The 27,116-nt window shown below is 43.5% G+C and overlaps 1 protein-coding gene and 1 long non-coding RNA gene across 2 annotated transcripts in view; one reads left to right on the top strand and one right to left on the bottom strand.

Moving 5' to 3' along the window:
- LOC121398764 overlaps positions 1–27,116 on the top strand; it is a 146,978-nt gene that overhangs the window by 15,935 nt on the left and 103,927 nt on the right. The gene's annotated exons all lie outside the window — the stretch shown is intronic.
- On the bottom strand, positions 23,436–26,866 carry XB5964940.L (uncharacterized XB5964940 L homeolog). Its single transcript, NM_001095192.1, is given in 2 exon segments — positions 23,436–25,373; positions 25,818–26,866. Coding segments are annotated over 2 exon segments (1,473 nt in total). The 5' UTR covers positions 26,535–26,866; the 3' UTR covers positions 23,436–24,617.

Raw genomic sequence — 27,116 nt, 5'->3', positions numbered from 1 at the left:
CAGGTATCCTCTTGAAGAAAATTGTTCCGCCAGGAGGGAGATAAGGTGGGCACAACTTTATATAAAAAACCCACAGATTAAAAAAAGTTTAATACATGCCCACTCACGCCAACCTCCACACATGTCCTGAGGGGTCCTGTATTAAACTTTTTATATATAACATTGTGTACTACTTTTGTTCCTACTGTGCCCTACGGAACTGTTTGAAAACAAATATATATATATATATATATATATATATATATATATATATATATATATATATATATATATATATATAGCCAAATGTATGCACTCTGAACCAGTCGCTTAATATTGTGGGTGCAGGGTCAAAATATATATATATATATATATATATATATATATATATATATATATATATATATATATATATATATATAAATACCAATCTGCAACAAAAAACACACTCGCAGGAATTGTAAGGTTTAAAACAAAATAATTAATTTTAGAACCCCTGGCACTCCAGTGGAGCTTGCTCTAGTGTTAGCTTCTCTTAAGTGTTTGTTCGTTAAGTGGGGGATCTGTAAGTGGAGTTATAAACACTGGAGTTGAAAACTTAAGGAGGTTCAAACTAGGTCAAAAGTTTTGTTCTAAACCCTCATTTTTATTTTATATATTTATTTTTTCCTGTTTTGATCTGTAACTGGGATAATGAGTGCTAGCAAGATTGAAGGTCTGACTCAGTGCACAGTCTGCCATATGTATGCAGATTTGGAACAAGAGATCCAAAATGCTTACCTCTGTGGTGGTTGTGAGCAAATTGCCACTTTGGAGGCTCAAGTTAGAGCACTAGAGCAACAAATTGCAACACTGCGGTCGATTGACAATCTTGAAAGGAGTCTTTTGCTCACTGAGCAGGACCTAGCGGGTCAGATAGTTTGGGGGGAACAGAACAGCAGCAGGATGTTGAGGCAGCTAGCTGGGTGACAGTTAGAAAATCTAAGGTGGGCAAAAGGAAAATGGAGGCTGATCCGGAGATTATACATCGCAACAAATTTGCCAGATTGTGTGAAGATGATGGGAGTATGAACTCTGGATTGGCAATTCTAGATGGGGCTGATCTCTCTAACAGCTTAGAGACCAGTTTCTCTAGTAGTGGTGGGGGGGAGAGTAGAGTCAGGCCTAAGCAGATTGTGGTTGTAGGGGACTCAATTATTAGGAAAGTGGATAGGGTAATTTGTCGTCTGGATCGCTACAACCGAACAGTTTGCTGTCTACCTGGTGCCAGGGTTCGGCATGTGGTTGATCGGATAGACAAATTATTGGGTGGGGCTGGGCACGACCCAGCTGTCTTAGTGCATATCGGTACTAATGACAAAATAAATGGTAGATGGTAGACCTTAAAGAATGATTTCAGGGATCTAGGCTCTAAGATCAAGGAAAGGTCTTCCAATGTAATCTTTTCTGAAATTTTGCCTGTGCCACGTGCAAGTTTAGGAAAACAGCGGGAGTTTAGGGAGCTTAATGCGTGGCTCACATCTTGGTGCAGGAAGGAAGGGTTTGGGTTCCTAGAGCACTGGGCTGACTTTTCGTTGGGGTACAATCTATACAGCCGTGACGGTTTGCACCTCAATGGAAGGGGGTCCGCGGTGCTAGGGGAAAGAATGGCTAAGAGGTTGGAGGAGTGTTTAAACTAGGCAAGGGGGGGGTGGGTGAGATAAAGGATTATGGGGAAGCTAGTGTAGACGGGGCAGTGGGGTTAGTAAGGGGTCATGGGGGAGGAGTGTGGGGGGCATACAGTTTACCAGCTAAGGAGGTCCCTCTGTTACAAGGAAAACAGAATAATACTAACTTAACGTATAATTCTTCACTAAGTAATGCACATTTCAAAAGTAAAAGTAGTAACCTCCGCTGTATGCTGGCAAATGCACGGAGTTTGTCAGGTAAAATGGGAGACCTAGAATTAATTGCATGCTCTAAAAATTATGATATAATTGGTATCACTGAGACCTGGTGGGATGAAACATGTGACTGGATTGTGAATTTAAATGGTTACACCCTTTTTAGGAGGGACAGAGGGATTAAAAAGGGTGGAGGAGTGTGTTTGTATGTAAAGCCTGAATTAAAGCCATGCGCTAAAGAAATAAAAATAGCTGGCACTGGTGAGGGTGTAGAATCACTCTGGGTAGAGATTTCGACTGGGCAAAATGTATCAAAAAGAATTATCATTGGTGTATGCTATAAACCACCTCGTATAAGTTTCGAGTATGAAGCCCAGCTACTCTTGCAGATACAAGCGGCTTCACAGCTGGGTCAAGTTGTTGCTATGGGTGACTTCAATTATCCAGACATTGACTGGGGTAATGGGGTTGCTAAGACAGAAAAAGCTAGTAGGTTTGTAAATATGCTGAATGACAACTTTTTATTCCAGCTCGTTCAAGAACCTACTAGGAATAACTCTCTTTTGGACCTTGTAATAACTAACAATAACATGGTCTCCTTTGAGATTCTGTTGCAGAAGCAATTCTATAAGGGAGTAACTAAAACACTAAATTTCAGACGTGCAAACTTTGACAGTATAAGGGCATCTCTGCAACATATTAAGTGGGAAATGCTTTTCACAGGGTTAAACACGGAACAAAAATGGGAAGTCTTTAAAATGCTGCTTAATAAATATACTTGTCAGTATATTCCACAACCTTTTTGGTTCAATAAAAGCGTTGGTGTTGAGGTGGGTAAGAAAAGACGTGCTTTTAAGGCTTTCAAGTTAGCTGGTACAGCCGAAACATTTATAAGGTACAAGGAGGCCAATAAATCATGCAAAGAAGCTATAAGGCAAGCTAAAATTGCTATAGAAAAGGATATTGCAACAAGCAGTAAAAAAAATCCAAAATTATTTTTTAAATATGTCAATAGTAAAAAAATGAAGCAGGAAGGGGTGGGACCCTTACTATCAGAGGGGGGTCAGCTGGTTGATGAAAATAAAATAAAAGCGCAGATTCTGAACTCGTATTTTTCATCTGTCTACACAAATGAAGAACCAGTAAGTGAAGGTTTCCTTCTTAACACTCCCGATTCTAGTAATACAACTAATGATGCATGGTTCACACATGAAGAAATTCAAAAGAGACTTGAACATGTTAAGATTAACAAAGGTCCAGGGCCAGATGGTATTCATCCCAGGGTAATTAGCGAGCTTAGCTCTGTGATTGCCAAACCTCTTTACTTAATTTTCCAGGATTCATTGAGATCTGGCATAGTGCCGAGAGACTGGCGAATTGCTAATGTGGTGCCTCTATTCAAAAAAGGATCCCGTTCTCAGCCTCAAAACTATAGGCCAGTTAGTCTGACGTCAGTATTAGGAAAGCTTTTCGAAGGGTTAATAAAGGATAAGATACTGGACTTCATAGCAAATCATAATACTATGAGTTTGTGCCAGCATGGTTTTATGCGTAATAGATCTTGCCAGACTAACTTAATTTCTTTTTACGAGAATGTAAGTAGAGACCTCGATTCTGGGATGGCAGTGGATGTGATTTACTTAGACTTTGCTAAAGCATTTGATACAGTGCCACACAAAAGGTTACTGGTTAAATTAAGGAATGTTGGCCTGGAACATAGTATTTGTACCTGGATAGAGAACTGGCTAAAAGATAGACTACAAAGAGTGGTGGTAAATGGAACATTTTCTAATTGGACCAGTGTTGTTAGTGGAGTACTGCAGGGCTCTGTACTAGGTCCCTTGCTTTTCAACTTGTTTATTAATGACCTGGAGGTGGGCATTGAAAGTACTGTTTCTATTTTTGCAGATGATACTAAATTGTGCAGAACTATAGGTTCCATGCAGGATGCTGCCACTTTGCAAAGTAATCTGTCTAAACTGGAAAACTGGGCAGCAAACTGGAAAATGAGGTTCAACGTTGATAAATGCAAGGTTATGCACTTTGGCAAAAATAATATAAATGCAAGTTATACACTAAATGGCAATGTGTTGGGAGTTTCCTTAAATGAAAAGGATCTAGGGGTCTTTGTAGATAACACGTTGTCTAATTCTGGGCAGTGTCATTCTGTGACTACTAAAGCAAATAAAGTTCTGTCTTGCATAAAAAAGGGCATTAACTCAAGGGATGAAAACATAATTATGCCTCTTTATAGGTCCCTGGTAAGGCCTCATCTGGAGTATGCAGTTCAGTTTTGGACTCCAGTCCTTAAGAGGGATATAAATGAGCTGGAGAGAGTGCAGAGACGTGCAACTAAATTGGTTAGCGGGACGGAAGACTTAAATTATGAGGGTAGACTGTCAAGGTTGGGGTTGTTTTCTCTGGAAAAAAGGCGCTTGCGAGGGGACATGATTACACTTTACAAGTACATTAGAGGACATTATAGACAAATGGCAGGGGACCTTTTTACCCATAAAGTGGATCACCGTACCAGAGGCCACCCCTTTAGACTAGAAGAAAAGAAATTTCATTTGAAGCAACGTAGAGGGTTCTTCACAGTCAGGACAGTGAGGTTGTGGAATGCACTGCCGGGTGATGTTGTGATGGCTGATTCAGTTAATGCCTTTAAGAATGGCTTGGATGATTTTTTGGACAGACATAATATCAAAGGCTATTGTGATACTAAACTCTATAGTTAGTATAGGTATGGGTATATAGAATTTTAATTAAAAGTAGGGAGGGGTGTGTGCATGGATGCTGGGTTTTCATTTGGAGGGGTTGAACTTGATGGACTTTGTCTTTTTTCAACCCAATTTAACTATGTAACTATGTTTCGGCTCCTACACTTGAACCTTCTTCAGGAAGTGTGTACAGTGCAAAAAACAATCGATCTTTAAACACAAAATGGCGCCAAAAACAGTAGCATGTGACATCATACAATCCTGTGTATGTCTGTGGGAGGGGGTGTATAAATTATGACTATAGGTTATGTACCACATTATTTCGAAAGCCAACAGATAGGAATAGTCTTATTCAAGCCCAGTCCCATCACCCACCACATATGGCCTGGGGGGTCCTGTATTCACAATTCCTAAGGGTCAATAGGAATAATTCCAGTCGGGAGACTGCAGAATTACAATTTAGTACGCTAGCAAAACAGTTTGCCTCTAGGGGCTATTCTGATGCTCTCATTAGGGAACAGCTGGAGAGTAGAGATGTCGCGAACTGTTCGCCGGCGAACTTGTTCGCGCGAACATCGGGTGTTCGCGCTCGCCGGAAGTTCGCGAACGTCGCGCGACGTTCGCCATTTTGGGTTCGCCATTGTTGGCGCTTTTTTTGCCCTCTCACCCCAGACCAGCAGGTACATGGCAGCCAATCAGGAAGCTCTCCCCTGGACCACTCCCCTTCCCTATAAAAACCGAAGCCCTGCAGCGTTTTTTCACTCTGCCTGTGTGTGCTGAAGAGATAGTGTAGGGAGAGAGCTGCTGCCTGTTAGTGATTTCAGGGACAGTTGAAAGTTTGCTGGCTAGTAATCGTTTTGATACTGCTCTGTTATTGGAGGGACAGAAGTCTGCAGGGGTTTGAGGGACATTTAAGCTTAGGTAGCTTTGCTGGCTAGTAATCTACCTTCTACTGCAGTGCTCTGTATGTAGCTGCAGTGGGCAGCTGTCCTGCTTCTGATCTCATCTGCTGACTGCTGCAATAACAGTAGTCCTTGTAAGGACTGCTTTTATTTATTTTTTTGTTGTTTTACTACTACTACTACTACTACTACTATAAGAGCCCAGTGCTATTAGTCTAGCAGTGTTGGGGAGTGGGACTGGTGTGCTAATCTGCTGCTCCTAGTAGTTCAGCAGCACCAACTTTAATTTTTTTTTTTAATATTCATTTTTTTTTATTTTACTTTTTTTTATTTTACTACCGCTGTAGTAGTGTATAAGTTGACCTTTTAGGCATTATTTGCCCTGTAGGCATTATTTGCACACTGTTTTCTTCAACCCGCCATCGAGCTGTGTGACCTTGTTCACATTCTGTCTAAATATCCATAATATTACCGTCTCCAGAAAAAACACCGGAGTCACTTTTTTCAAGCAGCCATAATATATTTTACGTAATCCGTATCCACCGCTGTAGTAGTGTATACGTTGGCCTTGTAGGCATTATTTGCACACTGTTTTCTTCAACCCGCCATCGAGCTGTGTGACCTTGTTCACATTCTGTCTAAATATCCATAATATTACCGTCTCCAGAAAAAACACCGGAGTCACTTTTTTCAAGCAGCCATAATATATTTTACGTAATCCGTATCCACCGCTGTAGTAGTGTATACGTTGGCCTTGTAGGCATTATTTGCACACTGTTTTCTTCAACCCGCCATCGAGCTGTGTGACCTTGTTCCCATTCTGTCTAAATATCCATAATATTACCGTCTCCAGAAAAAACACCGGAGTCACTTTTTTCAAGCAGCATTCATATATTTTACGTAATCCGTATCCACCGCTGTAGTAGTGTATACGTTGGCCTTGTAGGCATTATTTGCACACTGTTTTCTTCAACCCGCCATCGAGCTGTGTGACCTTGTTCACATTCTGTCTAAATATCCATAATATTACCGTCTCCAGAAAAAACACCGGAGTCACTTTTTTCAAGCAGCCATAATATATTTTACGTAATCCGTATCCACCGCTGTAGTAGTGTATACGTTGGCCTTGTAGGCATTATTTGCACACTGTTTTCTTCAACCCGCCATCGAGCTGTGTGACCTTGTTCCCATTCTGTCTAAATATCCATAATATTACCGTCTCCAGAAAAAACACCGGAGTCACTTTTTTCAAGCAGCATTCATATATTTTACGTAATCCGTATCCACCGCTGTAGTAGTGTATACGTTGGCCTTGTAGGCATTATTTGCACACTGTTTTCTTCAACCCGCCATCGAGCTGTGTGACCTTGTTCACATTCTGTCTAAATATCCATAATATTACCGTCTCCAGAAAAAACACCGGAGTCACTTTTTTCAAGCAGCATTCATATATTTTACGTAATCCGTATCCACCGCTGTAGTAGTGTATACGTTGGCCTTGTAGGCATTATTTGCACACTGTTTTCTTCAACCCGCCATCGAGCTGTGTGACCTTGTTCACATTCTGTCTAAATATCCATAATATTACCGTCTCCAGAAAAAACACCGGAGTCACTTTTTTCAAGCAGCATTCATATATTTTACGTAATCCGTATCCACCGCTGTAGTAGTGTATACGTTGGCCTTGTAGGCATTATTTGCACACTGTTTTCTTCAACCCGCCATCGAGCTGTGTGACCTTGTTCACATTCTGTCTAAATATCCATAATATTACCGTCTCCAGAAAAAACACCGGAGTCACTTTTTTCAAGCAGCATTCATATATTTTACGTAATCCGTATCCACCGCTGTAGTAGTGTATACGTTGGCCTTGTAGGCATTATTTGCACACTGTTTTCTTCAACCCGCCATCGAGCTGTGTGACCTTGTTCACATTCTGTCTAAATATCCATAATATTACCGTCTCCAGAAAAAACACCGGAGTCACTTTTTTCAAGCAGCATTCATATATTTTACGTAATCCGTATCCACCGCTGTAGTAGTGTATACGTTGGCCTTGTAGGCATTATTTGCACACTGTTTTCTTCAACCCGCCATCGAGCTGTGTGACCTTGTTCACATTCTGTCTAAATATCCATAATATTACCGTCTCCAGAAAAAACACCGGAGTCACTTTTTTCAAGCAGCATTCATATATTTTACGTAATCCGTATCCACCGCTGTAGTAGTGTATACGTTGGCCTTGTAGGCATTATTTGCACACTGTTTTCTTCAACCCGCCATCGAGCTGTGTGACCTTGTTCACATTCTGTCTAAATATCCATAATATTACCGTCTCCAGAAAAAACACCGGAGTCACTTTTTTCAAGCAGCATTCATATATTTTACGTAATCCGTATCCACCGCTGTAGTAGTGTATACGTTGGCCTTGTAGGCATTATTTGCACACTGTTTTCTTCAACCCGCCATCGAGCTGTGTGACCTTGTTCACATTCTGTCTAAATATCCATAATATTACCGTCTCCAGAAAAAACACCGGAGTCACTTTTTTCAAGCAGCCATAATATATTTTACGTAATCCGTATCCACCGCTGTAGTAGTGTATACGTTGACCTTGTAGGCATTATTTGCACACTGTTTTCTTCAACCCGCCATCGAGCTGTGTGACCTTGTTCACATTTTGTCTAAATATTGATAATATTATCGTCTCTAGAAAAACCACTTGAGTTACTTTTTTTCAAGCAGCATTCATATATTTTACGTAATCCGTATCCACCGCTGTAGTAGTGTATACGTTGACCTTGTAGGCATTATTTGCACAGTGTTTTCTTCAACCCGCCATCGAGCTGTGTGAGCTTGTTCACATTTTGTCTAAATATTGATAATATTATCGTCTCTAGAAAAACCACTTGAGTTACTTTTTTTCAAGCAGCATTCATATATTTTACGTAATCCGTATCCACCGCTGTAGTAGTGTATACGTTGACCTTGTAGGCATTATTTGCACAGTGTTTTCTTCAACCCGCCATCGAGCTGTGTGAGCTTGTTCACATTTTGTCTAAATATTGATAATATTATCGTCTCTAGAAAAACCACTTGAGTTACTTTTTTTCAAGCAGCATTCATATATTTTACGTAATCCGTATCCACCGCTGTAGTAGTGTATACGTTGACCTTGTAGGCATTATTTGCACACTGTTTTCTTCAACCCGCCATCGAGCTGTGTGAGCTTGTTCACATTTTGTCTAAATATTGATAATATTATCGTCTCTAGAAAAACCACTTGAGTTACTTTTTTTCAAGCAGCATTCATATATTTTACGTAATCCGTATCCACCGCTGTAGTAGTGTATACGTTGACCTTGTAGGCATTATTTGCACACTGTTTTCTTCAACCCGCCATCGAGCTGTGTGAGCTTGTTCACATTTTGTCTAAATATTGATAATATTATCGTCTCTAGAAAAACCACTTGAGTTACTTTTTTTCAAGCAGCATTCATATATTTTACGTAATCCGTATCCACCGCTGTAGTAGTGTATACGTTGACCTTGTAGGCATTATTTGCACACTGTTTTCTTCAACCCGCCATCGAGCTGTGTGACCTTGTTCACATTTTGTCTAAATATTGATAATATTATCGTCTCTAGAAAAACCACTTGAGTTACTTTTTTTCAAGCAGCATTCATATATTTTACGTAATCCGTATCCACCGCTGTAGTAGTGTATACGTTGACTTTGTAGGCATTATTTGCACAGTGTTTTCTTCAACCCGCCATCTAGCTGTGTGTATTATCGTTTCCAGAAAAACCAACTGAGTTTTTGTTGTTGTTGTTGTTTTTTTAAAAATAATGCCAGGCAAAGGCAGGCCGCCACGCAGAGGCCGTGCTAGGGGCCGTGCTGCTATGCAATCCTGTGGCCCTAGCAAATTGCCCAGTTTTAAAAAGCCAATGACCCTGAACTCCCAAAATGCTGAAGAGGTAGTTGACTGGCTTACACAGCACACCCCATCCTCTACCGTTTCTAACTTTACCACAACATCCTCCTCATCCTCCACTGCTATGGCCACCCCACGTAACACTTCCTCCACCACCGGTGCCCCTTCTTCACTGGGGTCAGAGGAGTTATTTTCCCATGAGTTTCTTGAACTGAGTAATGCGCAACCATTATTGCCAGAAGAAGATGAAGGAGATGAGGACCTTACACCAGATTTAATTCTGGCAGAGAACACGATAGAGATGGACATAATGAGTGATGAGGAGGAGGTCCCCGCTGCTGCTTCCTTCTGTGATGTGTCAGAAGAAATTGATGCATCTGAGGAGAATGATGATGAGGAGATTGATGTTTTGTGGGTGCCTAGTAGAAGAGAGCAAGAGGAGGGTAGTTCAGATGGAGAGACGGAGAGTCAGAGAGGCAGTAGGAGAATAAGACTTAGAAGAAGCAGGGAGGACAGCCCGCAGGGATCAGTAGGGCAACAACATGTATCGGCACCTGTGTTCAGCCGGCCAACGCACCCGCCATTGCCGCCAATACCGCCAACTCCGCCAACTTCTACTGTTACCGCCAGATCGCACACTTCCAAAAAGTCAGCAGTGTGGGATTTTTTTAATGTGTGTGCCTCTGACAAAAGCATTGTAATTTGCAATGAGTGCAGTCAGAAACTGAGCCTTGGTAAGCCCAACAGCCACATAGGTACAACTTCTATGCGAAGGCACATGAGCGGCAAGCACAAAGCACTTTGGGAGCAACACCTCAAAGGCAACAGGCAAACTAAAAGCCACACTCCTTCTGGTCCAGCATCTTACTGCTCTACCTCTGCTCTCCTTGACCCGTCTGAACCACCCTCCACTCCGCCTTCCACCTTGACCACCTGTTCCCATTCCCAGTCATCTGCCACCAGCCAAGTTTCTGTGAAGGCCATGTTTGAGCGTAAGAAGCCAATGTCTGACTGTCACCCCCTTGCCCGGCGTCTGACAGCTGGCTTGTCTGCACTCTTAGCCCGCCAGCTTTTACCATACCAGCTGGTGGACTCTGAGGCCTTCCGCAAATTTGTAGCAATTGGGACACCGCAGTGGAAGGTACCCAGCCGCAATTTTTTTTCTAAAAAGGGAATACCACACCTGTACCAACATGTGCAGAGCCAAGTTACCGCATCTCTGTCACTTAGTGTTGGGCCAAAGGTCCATATGACTACTGACGCATGGTCCTCCAAGCATGGTCAGGGCAGGTATGTCACCTACACTGCCCACTGGGTGAACTTGGTAATGGCTGGGAAGCAGGGAATGGGTAGCTCAACAACAACAGTGGAGTTGGTGTCACCGCCACGGATTGCACGCGGTTCTGCCACCACCTCTACTCCTCCATCGCTCTCTACCTCGTCTTCTTCTTCTTCTTACTCTGCTGCTGGGTCCTCCTTCTCCTCCTCCACACCTGTGCACCCCCAGCTCCCCCTAGGCTATTCGACGTGCCAGGTACGCCGTTGTCACGCTGTCTTGGGGATGACGTGCCTGGAAAGCAAAAACCATACCGGATCTGTACTCCTGTCATCTCTGCAGTCACAGGCCGATCGGTGGCTGACCCCACACCAACTGCAGATCGGAAAAGTGGTGTGTGACAATGGAAGCAATCTGTTGGCAGCGTTGAGACTAGGCAATTTAACACATGTGCCCTGCATGGCACATGTGTTAAATTTAATAGTCCAACGTTTTGTCTCCAAGTACCCAGGATTCCAGGACGTTCTCACCCAGTCCAGAAAGGTGTCGGCCCATTTCAGACGTTCCTACACAGCCATGGCACGCCTTGCTGACATTCAGCAGCGCTACAACATGCCAGTCAGGCGTTTGATTTCTGACAGCCAGACTCGCTGGAATTCAACGCTCCTTATGTTGGAACGTCTGCTGCAACAACAAAGGGCCGTCAACGAGTACCTTTTTGAACTGGGTGGTAGGACTGGATCTGCACAGCTGGGGATTTTTTTCCCCGTTACTGGGTGCTTATGCGCGATGCCTGCAGGCTCATGCGACCTTTTGAAGAGGTGACAAATATGGTCAGTCGCACCGAAGGCACCATCAGCGACCTAATACCCTTCGCTTTATTCCTGGAGCGTGCCGTGCGACGAGTGACAGATGAGGCTGTAGACCAGCGTGACGAGGAGCTGGAAGCGCACGATTTCTGGTCGGAATCACCAGAACGAACCCAGGCACATGCTGCAACGCAGGGAGAGGTGCCAGAAGTGGAGTCAGAGGAGGAAGGTGGCTTTGTGGAGGAGGAGGAGGAGGACCAACAGGAGCAGGCTTCCCAGGGGGCTAGTGGTGACCTTTTGGGGACCCCTGGTCTTGTACGTGGCTGGGGGGAGGAGACCGTGGATGATGCAGTCCTTGATAATGAGGAAGCGGAGATGGATAGCTCTGCATCCAACCTTGTGAGAATGGGGTCTTTCATGCTGTCATGCCTGTTGAAGGACCCCCGTATCAAGAGGCTTAAGGAGAAGGACCTGTACTGGGTCGCAACGCTACTAGACCCTCGGTACAAGCATAAAGTGTCAGAAATGTTACCAACATACCACAAGTCCGAAAAGATGCGGCATTTACAAACCAGCCTGCAAAACATGTTGTACAATGCTTTTAAGGGTGATGTCACTTCAGGAACTCATCAACATTCCAGGGGCAGAGGTGCCAGTAATCCTGCCACGAGCACACCTGCAAGGACAAAGCCCTTTGGCCAGTCTGTAACGTCAGACATGCAAATGTTTTTCTGTCCAAGGCAGCGCCACAACCCTTCTGGATCCACCCTCAAAGAACGCCTCGACCGGCAGGTAGCGGACTACCTGGCATTAACTGCAGATATCGACACTCTGAGGAGCGATGAACCCCTGGACTACTGGGTGCGCAGGCTTGATCTGTGGCCAGAGCTGTCACAATTTGCCATGAACCTCTTGTCTTGCCCAGCCTCAAGTGTGCTCTCAGAAAGGACCTTCAGTGCAGCAGGAGGGATTGTAACTGAGAAGAGAACTCGCCTAGGTCACAAAAGTGTCGATTACCTGACCTTTATTAAAATGAATGAGGGGTGGATCTCGGAGGGTTACTGCACGCCGGAAGACTTGTTCTGACTTCTATGCAGCTGTCCTTCTCTTCAAGCCTCATGACTCCACACACAGCTGTCCTTTAGCGTCCTCCTCCTCCCTCGCGCCACCGTTACAAACTAGGGTGCAAACCCTACTGGTTTAATTTTTTCTGGCCTCTGTGCTTCAGTGGCTGCGACCAAAAAAATGCCTATTTTCTGCATTTATATGACATAATTTTTCTGGCCTCTGTGCTTCAGTGGCTGCAACCAAAAAAATTTATATTTTCAGCATTTATATGGCATAATTTTTCTGTCAACTGTGCTTCAGTGGCTGCGACCAAAAAAATGCATATTTTCTGCATTTATATGGCATAATTTTTCTGGCCTCTGTGCTTCAGTGGCTGCAACCAAAAAAATTACTATTTTCAGCATTTATATGGCATAATTTTTCTGGCAACTGTGCTTCAGTGGCTGCGACCAAAAAAATGCATATTTTCTGCATTTATATGGCATAATTTTTCTGGCCTCTGTGCTTCAGTGGCTGCAACCAAAAAAATTTATATTTTCAGCATTTATATGGCATAATTTTTCTGTCAACTGTGCTTCAGTGGCTGCGACCAAAAAAATGCATATTTTCTGCATTTATATGGCATAATTTTTCTGGCCTCTGTGCTTCAGTGGCTGCAACCAAAAAAATTACTATTTTCAGCATTTATATGGCATAATTTTTCTGGCAACTGTGCTTCAGTGGCTGCGACCAAAAAAATGCATATTTTCTGCATTTATATGGCATAATTTTTCTGGCCTCTGTGCTTCAGTGGCTGCAACCAAAAAAATTTATATTTTCAGCATTTATATGGCATAATTTTTCTGTCAACTGTGCTTCAGTGGCTGCGACCAAAAAAATGCATATTTTCTGCATTTATATGGCATAATTTTTCTGGCCTCTGTGCTTCAGTGGCTGCAACCAAAAAAATTTATATTTTCAGCATTTATATGGCATAATTTTTCTGGCAACTGTGCTTCAGTGGCTGCGACCAAAAAATGACATATTTTCAGCATTTATATGGCATATTTTTTCTGGCCTCTGTGCTTCAGTGGCTGTGGCCAAAAAAACTGGGCAAACAATGCCTACAAGGTCAACGACGTTGACCTTGTAGGCATTGTTTGCCCAGTTTTTTTGGCCACAGCCACTGAAGCACAGAGGCCAGAAAAAATATGCCATATAAATGCTGAAAATAGTCATTTTTTGCCATACGTTGACTCAACGTATATGGCAAAAAATGACTATTTTCAGCATTTATGTGGCATATTTTTTCTGGCAACTGTGCTTCAGTGGCTGCAACCAAAAAAACTGGGCAAACAATGTCTACAAGGTCAACGTATGGCGAAAAATTACTATTTTCAGCATTTATATGGCATATTTTTTCTGGCAACTGTGCTTCAGTGGCTGCGTCCAAAAAAACTGGGCAAACAATGTCTACAAGGTCAACGTATGGCGAAAAATGACTATTTTCAGCATTTATATGGCATATTTTTTCTGGCAACTGTGCTTCAGTGGCTGCGTCCAAAAAAACTGGGCAAACAATGCCTACAAGGTCAACGTATGGCAGTTGTTTAAAGAGAACAGTAGATTACTAGCCAGCAAAGCTACCTAAGCTAAAATGTCCCTCAAATCCCTGCAGACTTCTGTCCCTCCAATACAGAGCAGTATCAAGCAGATTACTAGCCAGCAAACTTACTATCATCTGTCCCTGAAATCACTAACAGCTCTCCCCCTACACTATCTCTTCCAAGCACACACAGGCAGATTTTTCAGATACATTTTTGCCCTTGATCCCCCTCTGGCATGCCACTGTCCAGGTCGTTGCACCCTTTAAACAACTTTAAAATCATTTTTCTGGCCAGAAATGTCTTTTCTAGATGTTAAAGTTCGCCTTCCCATTGAAGTCTATGGGGTTCGCGAACCGTTCGCGAACCGCTCGCATTTTTGCGCAAGTTCGCGAATATGTTCGCGAACTTTTTTTCCGACGTTCGCTACATCCCTACTGGAGAGGGCCCGTCTCCATACCCAAGATGATTTATTACGAAAACAGGTGACACCACCGAAGGAGGGATTGGGCATTTTTGTAACCAAATGTACTGATGCCAGTTTGCAGATCAAGGGAGCTCTAAAAGATTGTTGGGAAATAGTCAACGAAGATGCCAACTAACCTTTCTATGGAAGATTCCGATAGTAGCCTATAGAAGAGGACGCAATCTGAGTGACATGTTAGTGGTCAAAAATTTGACTAAGGACTCTAAAAAAGGTGCCACCTGGTTAGACCGACCGTTAAAATCTGGATGTTATAAGTGTGCCAATTGCCTCACTTGTGGAGGAATGTCACAAGGCACCCATTTCACACATCCAAGGACAGGTGTGAAATTTAAGATATAACATAGGGTGACCTGCACTTTTGACCACGTGGTATATATGGCGTGGTGCCCGTGTGGATTGTACTATATAGTTAAAGCCACAACCATGTACCGGGAGCGAATGAATAACCATCGCAGTGCGATTAGAAGTGCTTTGGCAACTGGGAAGGTCGATGTCTCCATTTTATTAAAGCGGTCCCAGGGCAGCCTTCAGAGACTCTATTGGTAGTGGAGAGAAATCCAGTGACACTGACCTAAGGAGACAGCTCACCCACCTAAGGGGTACTACTGTCCCATAGAGATATATTATAATTGTACAAAGAAAATTAGCGGTGTCTTTGCAATATAAGGTCCATGTGTTCATATTTATTTTTTCCACTGTCTTAGTAGTAATTGCCATCAGGATGATACATTCTTAATTAATGAGCTATTAACAAATGGTTGTTTTGTGTTTATTTCACAGAATGAGATCACAATCAGAGAACATGTACTGACAGGCTCTGATCTCCCGGGGTATTGTAGGAGCAGCAGCATTTGAAGGCAGGCCTGGGGTAGGGAAGACATATCCAGATGTCGGACACCCCTATGGCATCAAGGGTTAATGGTTATTTCGAGTGCGGTTGCTCCCTCCTGGTTTCGAGTTTAGGTCAGTGCGGGGTATAAAGGGCAAAATTACCTGCCAGCTCACCACATTGCTAGAAGCCCACCTTTTTACCTGATGTTGTGTATTATACATGCAGAGGCGTAACTGGGTGCGAGCAGGGTGGGTGTTACACTACACTCTAGCTCTAGCACCAGTGCGCAACATTTTATGGGGGCGCAGATTTAGTAGTGTGCCGGAGCAAATAGCTAATACGCTGATATGTTCGGGCTCACAGATGACGTGAGCAATACCCATTCCGCACTAAACAATGGGCGTGGCCTAGAACAGAGACGGAGGTCGGTATACACTAACAGAGTGTTTGCACATATTTGGCCTAAAGTTGCGAGTTGGGAGAAGGGGTTACCGGCGCAGCTTCTGGTTTATGTCTCCTGCTGGTAGGGCAATATATAGGTCTCCACTCATCTGCTGCTCTGAGACCTCCAGGGTAAGTTGTGTTCTTCTTTTCTAACTCACCAGCATGCACGGGTGTATGGTGGAGTAGAATTGAATATTAAGCAGCACATATCACGCAGGTGAAAAGGATACTACTCGTTTCACATTTTTTTATGATGTGGGCACTTGAGACACGTAGCTCTATAGGAAGAGCGGCTGACGGTTGGGATTAATTTATACACCCCCTCCCACAGACATACACCGAATTGTATGATGTCACATGCTGCTGTTTTTGGTGCCATTTTGTGTTTATAGATCGATGTTTCAGCTCCTTTACTCGGCCCGTCTTCAGGAAGTGCAGCCCGAGTAAAGGAGCCGAAACGGTGAAATAATTTTTTTGGGTTTTCACGTATAAAGTCCTTGGAGTACGGTTTGTTACTAATTTTATGCAATTTTCTTTTAACCTGCACCCAGATGTTTGTTGGCTAGTTTTGAGTGCACCCAACCAGGACTCCAACCATCAGCACTGGCCACTCTGCACTGTACTCACCACAGCTGCCCGCGGTCAGTTTTGATTGGATCACCGCAAGCCGGTTTCGACAACTGATCGATGACGCCTGAAAACCATGCTGCGGCACCAAAAGTCCAATATACTATTCTTCCACAATATACTATTCTTCCATCATGTTTGATAGTCATCACACAACTACGAAGATAGTGACTTTTGTCTGTCACCCACATTTGTTCTATGACACTGCAGTATGGTTGAGCTGCAGTACTGTGGATTTCACTCCTTATTGAGTATGGCTTTTGAGGATGCGAGATACTCAAACCCCACCACACTGGATCCTGCTTCATCAGCTGTGGTACTCACATTGTTATGGGACACAGGATTGGACCTACACAGAAGCTCGGGACCCTGGTTGTTGATGGATAATTAGAGACTGTTATTTTAGACTTTCATTTCCGCGCAGACTCGGGTATCTGCCACTACTAACGGCTTGCCCTTACACTCTCTTAGCCATCCATGTCCCTGTAGAATGGTCCTTTCCTCTTGGCTCTATACTTTTTCGTTGCTTTTGGTCAAATATGCCACTCCACCCCTGATATGATATGATGAATACTGATGGTCGGACCCTCTAGTGTATATGTACATTTATTCCTTTACATAAAAAAAATTTCTTGCCCAGTACGATATTGTGCCGACATTTTTCATTTCTTCATTTTTTTCTTTATTTTTTCATGTTTTATTCATGTTTTATTCACTATATATTTTTAATTTTCATCGTTTCCGTTTGCTTTTACTTTTCCTGTCATTTTTCCGATTGTCTCTATTTTTTCTATTTTCTATATTTTTTATCTTTTGTTGGTTCGTTCTCCTTTTCTCGTTTCATGCCCTCTGTTTCCTCTTTGGTGCCGCTTCTCTTCTCTGTCCTTACAGCATTTGTTTCTATCTCGCCTTTCTGGTTCGTGGTCTAAGAATCCTCTTTCTCCTGTTTCTAATAGTACCACTCAATAGATGTTCCCCCCATATATCGATGCCCAGCAACATTGTGTCTAAACCCTTTTAGCTGTTTCCTCCGCTGACTATTACGCTTCTATTTTTGATTGACATACGAGCAAGTAACATTTTGTCGAAACAAAGACTCTGGGGCAAATTCACTTAGGCGCGAAGCGCCGAACGCTAGCGTTAATTCGCTAGCGTTTGGCATTTTCGCTACTGCGCAAATTCACTAACGAACGCTGGCGTAGTTTCACTAGTGTTACTTCGCAACCTTACGCCAGGCGAATCTTCGCTAGCGACGAAACTACGCAAATTCACTAACTTGCACAGTGTACTGAACGCTACCTTTTACGCTAGACTTCCTTCGCCACCTCAGACCTGGCGAAGCGCAATAGAGTAGATAGGGATTGTTTAAAAAAAAGTCAATTTTTTTTCTAAGTCCCAAAAAACGCTGGCGTGTTTTCTACATGATGGCTGATAGGCTGAAAAAGATCGAAAATTTTTTGGGGCTCCCCTTCCTCCCCCCTACATTTCCTGACTCATGGCAACTTACCTAGACAGTGGGCACATGTGTAGGGCAAAATAAAAATTTTATTTGCTGATTTGAAGGTTTTCTAGGCATTTGTAGTGCAGATACGTGTTCCTCCATTGAAATTTGAATTTCGCGCCGTATGCAAATTAGCCTTCGCTAGCGCAACTTCGCTTTAAATAGCGAATCAATGCTAGCGCAACTTCACAACCTTACGCTACCCCTGTGCGCAACTTCGGATTTTAGTGAATTTGCGGAGCCCTGGCGAAACTACGCCTGGCGAAGTGTGGCGAAGCGCGGCGAAGTTGCGCCTGGCGCAACATCGCATCTTAGTGAATTTGCCCCATAGTGTCTATTTCCATTGACACTGCTTAATATTACATTAGCGCAGTGTAGTGTCACTACCCTGAGCGCATACATGTGATGGAGCGGCTCTGAATTTTGCTTTTGATAACTATCATCTAATCCGTATTTTATTTTATTGCTACAGCCCCCTTCGTTTGAGAAACCGTTTTTAAATTATTTTTGTTAGTTTCACTTGATTTTTGTTCCCATTCATTAGTTTTTTTCTTTGTTTTTTATGTATGTTGTTTTTTCACTTATGTTGTCATTCACATGTCACTTCCTCTGCCTTCGGTCCTCTTTTTGATTTTTTTGATTTTGTTCCCGCCACACTGTGTATTTCTTTCAGTTTGTTTGACACATTTTTCACTTTGATAAAGGCTGTTGTATCAGCCGAAACGTCAGCGATTGTCCACAATAAAAAGTTATTTACTACACCTATTATTATTATTATTAACATGTATTTATATAGCGCTAACATATTGCATAGCACTGTAAAGTAAATGTGATTATACAACTACATCACATGAATTACATACATAGAATATATGGAGTAACAAACATCACAGTCAATACAGGTACAAAAAGGTGAGGAAGGCCCTATGCATAGGCATACAGTCTAAAGGGAAGGGAGTAATACACAAGGTGTGGGAGTGGGCAAGATCGAATTAAGTGGGTGAGAAATGTGGTATTGCGTTTGGTAGTTAAGCAGAGTGAGGGTAGGCTTCTCGAAAGAAGTGCGTTTTCAGAGATTTCTTGAAAGTAGAAAGGTTGGGAGAAAGTCGGACAGACCGTGGGAGAGCGTTCCAGAGGAGGGGTGCAGCCCTTGCAAAGTCTTGAATGCGAGCATGTGAGGAGGTAATGAGAGAAGAGTTGAGTAGCAGGTCAGTAGAGGAGCGTAGTAAGCGAGTGGGTGAGTATATAGAGATGAGTTCAGAGATGTAGGGTGGGGCAGAGTTTTGAAGTGCTTTGAAAGTCAGTGTCATTAATTTGAATTTGATTCTGAAAGGTAATGGAAGCCAGTGCAGGGATTGACAGAATGGCGAGGCAGAGGAGGAGCGGTTGCTGAGGTGTATGAGCCTCGCAGCAGTGTTCATTATGGACTGGAGAGGTGACAGTCTCTGGAGGGGGAGGCCAATTAAAAGAGAGTTACAGTAGTCTAGACGCGATATGATGAGAGAGTGAATAAGAATTTTGGCAGCGTCTTGGGTGATAAATGATCGTATTTTGGATATGTTCCTTAGGTGGAAGTGACAAGATTTAATAAGTGACTGGATATGAGGAGTGAATGACAGGGCAGAATCTAGGATAACCCCAAGGCACCGGGCCTGGGGAGAGGGGGTGATAGTGGAATTGTTAACTATGATGGATACTTCGGGGATGCTACTGGTGTTAGTTGGAGGAAAGAGAACCATTTCAGTTTTAGAGAGGTTTAATTTAAGGTAGCGTTGTGACATCCAGGTAGAGATAGCGGACAGGCAGGAGGAGACGCGAGTTAGGAGTTCTGGGTTGAGATCAGGAGATGAGAGATAGATCTGAGTATCGTCAGCATAGAGGTGGTAGTGGAAACCATAAGAATTTATTAATTTGCCAAGGGAGGAAGTATAGAGGGAGAATAGTAATGGTCCCAGGACAGAGCCTTGGGGAACTCCAACAGAAAGAGGTAGGGGAGAAGATGCTACTCCATTGTAGGAGACACTGAAGGAACGATTGGTGATGTAAGAAGAGAACCAGGACAGGGCTGTGTCACGAAGGCCAAGTGACTGGAGGGACTGGAGGAGGAGAGGGTGATCTACAGTGTCAAATGCGGCTGAGAGATCAAGCAGTATTAGTAGTGAGAAGTGATTGTTGGCTTTAGCGGTTAAAAGGTCATTAGTCAGTCGAGTCAGGGCAGTTTCCGTGGAGTGTTGTGGCTTAAAACCAGATTGTAGGGGGTCCAGCAGGTTATTGTCAGAGAGGAATGAGGTAAGTCGGTTGTAGACTAGGCGCTCAAGTAGTTTAGAGATGAAAGGTAGCAGAGAGATAGGTCGGAGGTTGTCAAGATTGGAGGGATCAAGAGAGGGTTTTTTCAGAATGGGGGTGACAAGAGCATGTTTTAGTTGAGAAGGAAACAGTCCAGTTGAGAGGGAAAGATTAAATAGGTGAGTTAAGGCTTTGATTAGACAAGGATTGGTATTGCGGAGAAGTTTTGAGGGAATTGGATCAAGCGGGCAGGTGGTAAGGTGAGAAGAGGCCAGAAGCTTTGAGACTTCCTCATCAGTGACAGGGGTGAAGGAGCACTCACCTAAGACCTGTGAGTGCGATCTCCACTACTTCTATAATATATACTATAAAATCATATGGATGGATTATCGCCCAACAGTGAATTGGTTAAATTAGAATGATTCCTATTTGTCCACCTTGCTAAAACCTAGATTTACTCTTTATTCTCCCTGTGATGTCCAAGTTGTAGAACTGAAGATGTTGTTGTACTAAGATTCTATAGTTACACCACTTGCTAAAGAAGCTGTCTGTGCTATTTCAGTGTTAGAAACAGACCTGGACAGTATCTGCATGGTGTTTGTCTGTTCTACTTTGTCTGTGTGGGTTTTATAGGGGTGCCGGGGTCTTTCCACACTCAAAAAAAAAAAAATCAGATTCACTGGATCCTGATGAAATTGACTCAATGGAATTATGTGAAGGTGACCTTGGATTGTAAGCTTACGAGGAGAGACTTGTCGCCTAATGTTATAAATGCACAGGGTGTACTACATGTAGATACATTTCATGTAGACATGTAGATACATTTCACCTGGTAAGTCCTTTAGACATCCCCACTCTGGTAAAGAAATCCATATCAAACAACGGATATCTAGCACATCTTGTATTACTGTTCCAAACCATGCACTGTTATTGCATCTAACATCTCAATATTGTGTATATTTTTTTTATCATGATGAGAAAACATTGTTGTTCATTTTAGCTGCCTTATAGAATTGTTATGCTCATGGATACCTTTTTGTTTGAACTACAAACAGCATTTGGTAATATAGATACACCATATCTTTCACTGTAGAAAGACCTTACTGTATGTTCTATGTGCAATGCATCGCATTTATTTACCTTGTGAGGAGCGACTTGTTGCCTAATGAATTTTATTGCTCAAGTTTGCAAAACACAAAAGTGCTATTAACAACCCAAATGACAGGGAGCTTCCTGCTGAGATCATTGCTGTAGCACAGTCTGTGAAAAGAGTTGGGCATTTCTCAGGTCATAGGAATGAAGAGCACTGCTGCCAGCCTCACCCAGCATTGACCTGTTTTGTATTTGCTAAATAACATATGAAAATTTAATCAGAATCTAGCAATTCCTTCAGCAATAAAAGCACATCAGATGCTGGCCAAGTCCCTGCAATACTTTTCTGTCACCATGGGGAGGCAGCACAGTCTTTTTCCACATACCAATAGTCACTGTGCCCATACTAAAAGTATAACAGATCCCCTAGTAACCTGTAGTTCTAATGTTACAAGCCATAAAAGCAATGTATATATCTCTTTTTGGCAGGGCAGGCTTTACCTCTCAAATTGGACTGAGCTCAAGAAGTAGGGATCTTGAATTCCCACATGTAGATACATGTCACCTGGTAATTCCTTTAGACATCCCCACTCTGGTAAAGAAATTCATATCAAACAATGGATATCTAGCACATGTTGTATTACTGTTCTAAACTATACACTGTTATTGCATCTAACATCTCAATATTGTGTATATTTTTTTTATCATGATGAGAAAACATTGTTGTTCATTTTAGCTGCCTTATAGTATTGTTATGCTCATGGATACCTTTTTGTTTGGACTACAAACAGTATTTGGTAATATAGATACACCATATATTTCACTGTAGGAAGACCTTACTGTATGTTCTATGTGCAATGCATCGCATTTATTTACCTTGTCAGGAGAGACTTGTTGCCTAATGAATTTTATTGTTTAAGTTTGCAAAACACAAAAGTGCTATTAACAGCCCAAATGACAGGGAGCTTCCTGCTGAGATCATTGCTGTAGCACAGTCTGTGAAAAGAGTTGGGCATTTCTTAGGTATTAGGAATGAAGAGCCACTGCTGCCAGCCTCACCCAGCATTAACTTGTTTTATAATACACAAAAGCCATGAATATCTTGTAAATTATATCCTTATAAACGGTGAGTTCTGATGTCATCAGTTATAAACGGTGATTTCTGATGTCATTTCTGTCACATGACTCCCTAAAACTTGTGTATTATAATAAATAAAGTATGAGTATTGCTGAAGGAATTGCTAGATTCTGGTTAGCTTTTTATATGTTATTTAGCAAATATATAGTGAATAAAGTACCCCCTCTTGCAAAATATGAGGATATTAGAAGTTTCCTCGGAGTTCCATGACCTGTATAAAAACACTCGGCCTTCGGCCTCGTGTTTTTATATGGTCATGAAACTCCTCTGTAACTTATAATATCCTTATATTTTACAAGAGGGGGTACTTTATTCACTATATATTTGCTAAATAACATATAAAAAGCTAATCAGAATCTAGCAATTCCTTCAGCAATAAAAGCACATCAGCTGCAGGCCAAGTCCCTGCAATACTTTTCTGTCACCATATGGAGGCAGCACAGTCTTTTTCCACATACCATTAGTCTAGCAATGGACTGAGCTGAAGTAGTAGGGATCTGGAATTCCCACAATTAACATTCTCATTGTTATTCCACAGTAAGCAGCTAGTCATTTACACTGCATTATAACATTTATAACTACTGCAAAAAAATGCTAAGATCACGCATCCATACCAAAAAAAATACAAGATGTTCATTACCAGCAGCGACCTTCTGTAGATACCGCCCAAAGGCTTTAAAAATCCATAAAAGACCCTTTAGCTTGCATCTCAGTGAGAGCCAAGCTGCAGACTGGATCAACACTTTCTGCAAGCCTTGTAATTTGAGCAATTTGATGTTCTTTCTATATTGCTCTTGCATATATATAGTCACTGTTATAGCACAAAGCTGTGAGAGGACGTGGGCATAGGGTAGGACTCACAAACAAAACTCCTTTTAGGGAATGAGCCCTTTATTTAGCATGGCAACTTCACGAAACAGGTTTTTCTCAGAGTCTAGATGGTAGCCAGCCTGCATTCATTGAGTCTGCATGAGGATAATGCCAGGGTTGGGCACTGCTACTGCTGGTCACTGGAACATGTGGGTACAGCTGTGATGGTTTACAGCTGGGCAGTCTCTGTGATCTTCCATTTGTATAAAAAGACTAACAAATTGGAATTCTTAACAGCCACCTTTGTAAGCCAGAAAGGGAACAGCCCCTGTCGTAAATGCAGAACAGGGTTTGAGTCCTTCTGCCAACCACAAAGGCAGCTTCCACAAGGGCCAATCACATGATAGGCCAGGTGTGCCATTATAAGGACCAATCCGACCATGAATTATAATGGCGCCAATCACAGCTAATACTGTTTGGCCAATGGGGTGCCATTTGGGGAGCATGCCCAGTTTAGTCTGAATGTAGGATCCAGACAGTACACATCTCTTGGGGTCATCTATGTGTATTGAGTTACAGAGGGTGCTGGTTTGTTTGCCCTCACAGTAGGGGTCACTTACCAAAGAATGCAGGACTGGCTATTCAACATCAAAAACCACATAGGGAAAGGAGCAAAGGTTATCACACACATACCATTTGTTGAAGCAGTTAGAAGCAACTAAGCCATAACATAATACTTGACATTTTTCCCTCCCGATTAAAAGTTTGTTTTATCACAATTTCTCCCCCCTTCCAAATAGTGAGCCTGCTGGGGGCCTATACAGGTTCCCAGCAGCCTCACTAGCCAATTCCCATAAAATAAAATGTCCGTAGTAGAGAATAAAAATAGTCTCTTAGAGTCCCCCCTCCCACACAGTTACAGTCCATGATACACAGTTTGGTTGCAGATTTCACAAACAATTCCCAGTCACTGAGCAAAAGTCATTACGTTCCAGAGCAAAACTGGTATACTGTGAATACACCACATGGTAGTGAAAAAATTTGAATGTAACCTGAACCCACAGGATTTAGGGAAGATATTTCAGGGCAGCCATCATTAATCCCCTCTCCTCCATCTGGGTTATCCAGTAAATGTCACAGTTCTGGCCTCCAGGACAATAAAGGGGCCTTCCAGGGAGAAGGGGACATTCAAAGGTGAAACAGTCTGTATTCCCCTTCCCAGCAGTCAGGCCAGGTGACTCATTGTCAGGTAACCCCAGTAACAAGTGGACCCCAGAGAGTATTCCTAAAGTTTTTTTTCCCCGGCCTTTTCTTTAGTTCCACATTACCCCCAACCTTTCTAGGGGCCCTAGCCCATGCAACATCACACAGTATGGGATCCCTCCACCTGGGAAATGTTGAGGGGATGACACTGGGACTCGCCAAACGTGCACTTTTCTGTGGGGTGTTCATCTGATCCTCTTTAACCAGCAGCTGCTCCTTTGGTGTTGGGATATCTTCCTCTTTCTCCTCCATGCAATCTTTTCCCAATTCTTCCAGTCCGGAGATCACACAGCCAATGGACTCCACACAGACAGAGTTTTCACTTGGGGAAGCCGCAGCCTCTGCCAAGACTTTAGATATGCAGCAACCAAGCTCAGGTTCTGCCAGCCCAGGGATCACACAGCCACTGGACTCCACACAGACAGGGTTTTCACTTGGGTAAGCCGCAGCCTCTGCCAAGCCTTTAAACGGGCAGCGACCAAGCTCAGGTTCTGCCAGTCCAGGGATCACACAGCCACTGGACTCCACACAGACAGGGTTTTCACTTGGGTAAGCCGCAGCCTCTGCCAAGCCTTTAAACGGGCAGCGACCAAGCTCAGGTTCTGCCAGTCCAGGGATAACACAGCCACTGGACTCCACACAGACAGGGTTTTCACTTGGGGAAGCCGCAGCCTCTGCCAAGCCTTTAAACGGGCAGCAACCAAGCTCAGGTTCTGCCAGTCCAGGGATCACACAGCCGCTGGACTCCGCAAAGACAGGGTTTTCACTTGGGGAAGCCGCAGCCTCTGCCAAGACTTTAGATATGCAGCAACCAAGCTCAGGTTCTGCCAGCCCAGGGATCACACAGCCACTGGACTCCACACAGACAGGGTTTTCACTTGGGTAAGCCGCAGCCTCTGCCAAGCCTTTAAACGGGCAGCGACCAAGCTCAGGTTCTGCCAGTCCAGGGATCACACAGCCACTAGACTCCACACAGACAGGGTTTTCACTTGGGGAAGCCGCAGCCTCTGCCAAGCCTTTAAACGGGCAGCAACCAAGCTCAGGTTCTGCCAGTCCAGGGATCACACAGCCGCTGGACTCCACAAAGACAGGGTTTTCACTTGGGGAAGCCGCAGCCTCTGCCAAGACTTTAGATATGCAGCAACCAAGCTCAGGTTCTGCCAGCCCAGGGATCACACAGCCACTGGACTCCACACAGACAGGGTTTTCACTTGGGGAAGCCGCAGCCTCTGCCAAGCCTTTAAACGGGCAGCAACCAAGCTCAGGTTCTGCCAGTCCAGGGATCACACAGCCACTGGACTCCACACAGACAGGGTTTTCACTTGGGGAAGCCGTAGCCTCTGCCAAGCCTTTAAACGGGCAGCAATCAAGCTCAGGTTCTGTGAGCATTTCTTCCCTACGACGATCTTTAAATTGTAGGATCCCCACATAGTCTCTTATAATATCCAGCTCCCGATAAACCAGTTCAGCTAACCAGTCCCTCCTTTCCTCTGTATCATTCATGCCAATGTATCTAAACCGGCTTGTATAGAGGCTCCAGAACTCCTCCTCTGGGTCACCCACAAAGGTGTTGTATTTACAGAACTTCTGTTGGTCCCAGAGCTCTTGCCATTCCTCCCAGCTGTGGGGAAGGGGGCACACTGTGTAGGAACTATACTTGTATCTCCCACCTGGTTGGTGCATTGTACTCTGCAGGACATAGTAATCAGCCTCCAGGTCTGCCTCCATCCTCACCAGCTGTTCTACCCCATGGGTCAGAGCCTCATCTGCAGAGAGTCCAAGATAGTCACACCTCTGCCAAAACAAGGTGTTCTCCCTGGGATCAGTAGGGATCTGTGGAGTCCAGGAGTCATTAAATGTATCCCATGAGACACTGTATATTCCAGGTGGAGCTTCCATGATGCAGGGATGAAAGGGAGCTGGTACTTTGTTCCTCCAATGTCCTGGTACCCTATCCCACCGCTGCCACCAGTGTTATAGCACAAAGCTGTGAGAGGACGTGGGCATAGGGTAGGACTCACAAACAAAACTCCTTTTAGGGAATGAGCCCTTTATTTAGCATGGCAACTTCACAAAACAGGTTTTTCTCAGAGTCTAGATGGTAGCCAGCCTGCATTCATTGAGTCTGCATGAGGATAATGCCAGGGTTGGGCACTGCTACTGCTGGTCACTGGAACATGTGGGTACAGCTGTGATGGTTTACAGCTGGGCAGTCTCTGTGATCTTCCATTTGTATAAAAAGACTAACAAATTGGAATTCTTAACAGCCACCTTTGTAAGCCAGAAAGGGAACAGCCCCTGTCGTAAATGCAGAACAGGGTTTGAGTCCTTCTGCCAACCACAAAGGCAGCTTCCACAAGGGCCAATCACATGATAGGCCAGGTGTGCCATTATAAGGACCAATCCGACCATGAATTATAATGGCGCCAATCACAGCTAATACTGTTTGGCCAATGGGGTGCCATTTGGGGAGCATGCCCA

This window comes from Xenopus laevis, chromosome 9_10S, assembly GCF_017654675.1.
Source record: "Xenopus laevis strain J_2021 chromosome 9_10S, Xenopus_laevis_v10.1, whole genome shotgun sequence".
Lineage (NCBI taxonomy): Eukaryota > Metazoa > Chordata > Amphibia > Anura > Pipidae > Xenopus > Xenopus laevis.
Note: the sequence above shows the minus strand (reverse complement) of the source record. Positions and strands in the feature narration are given on the sequence as shown.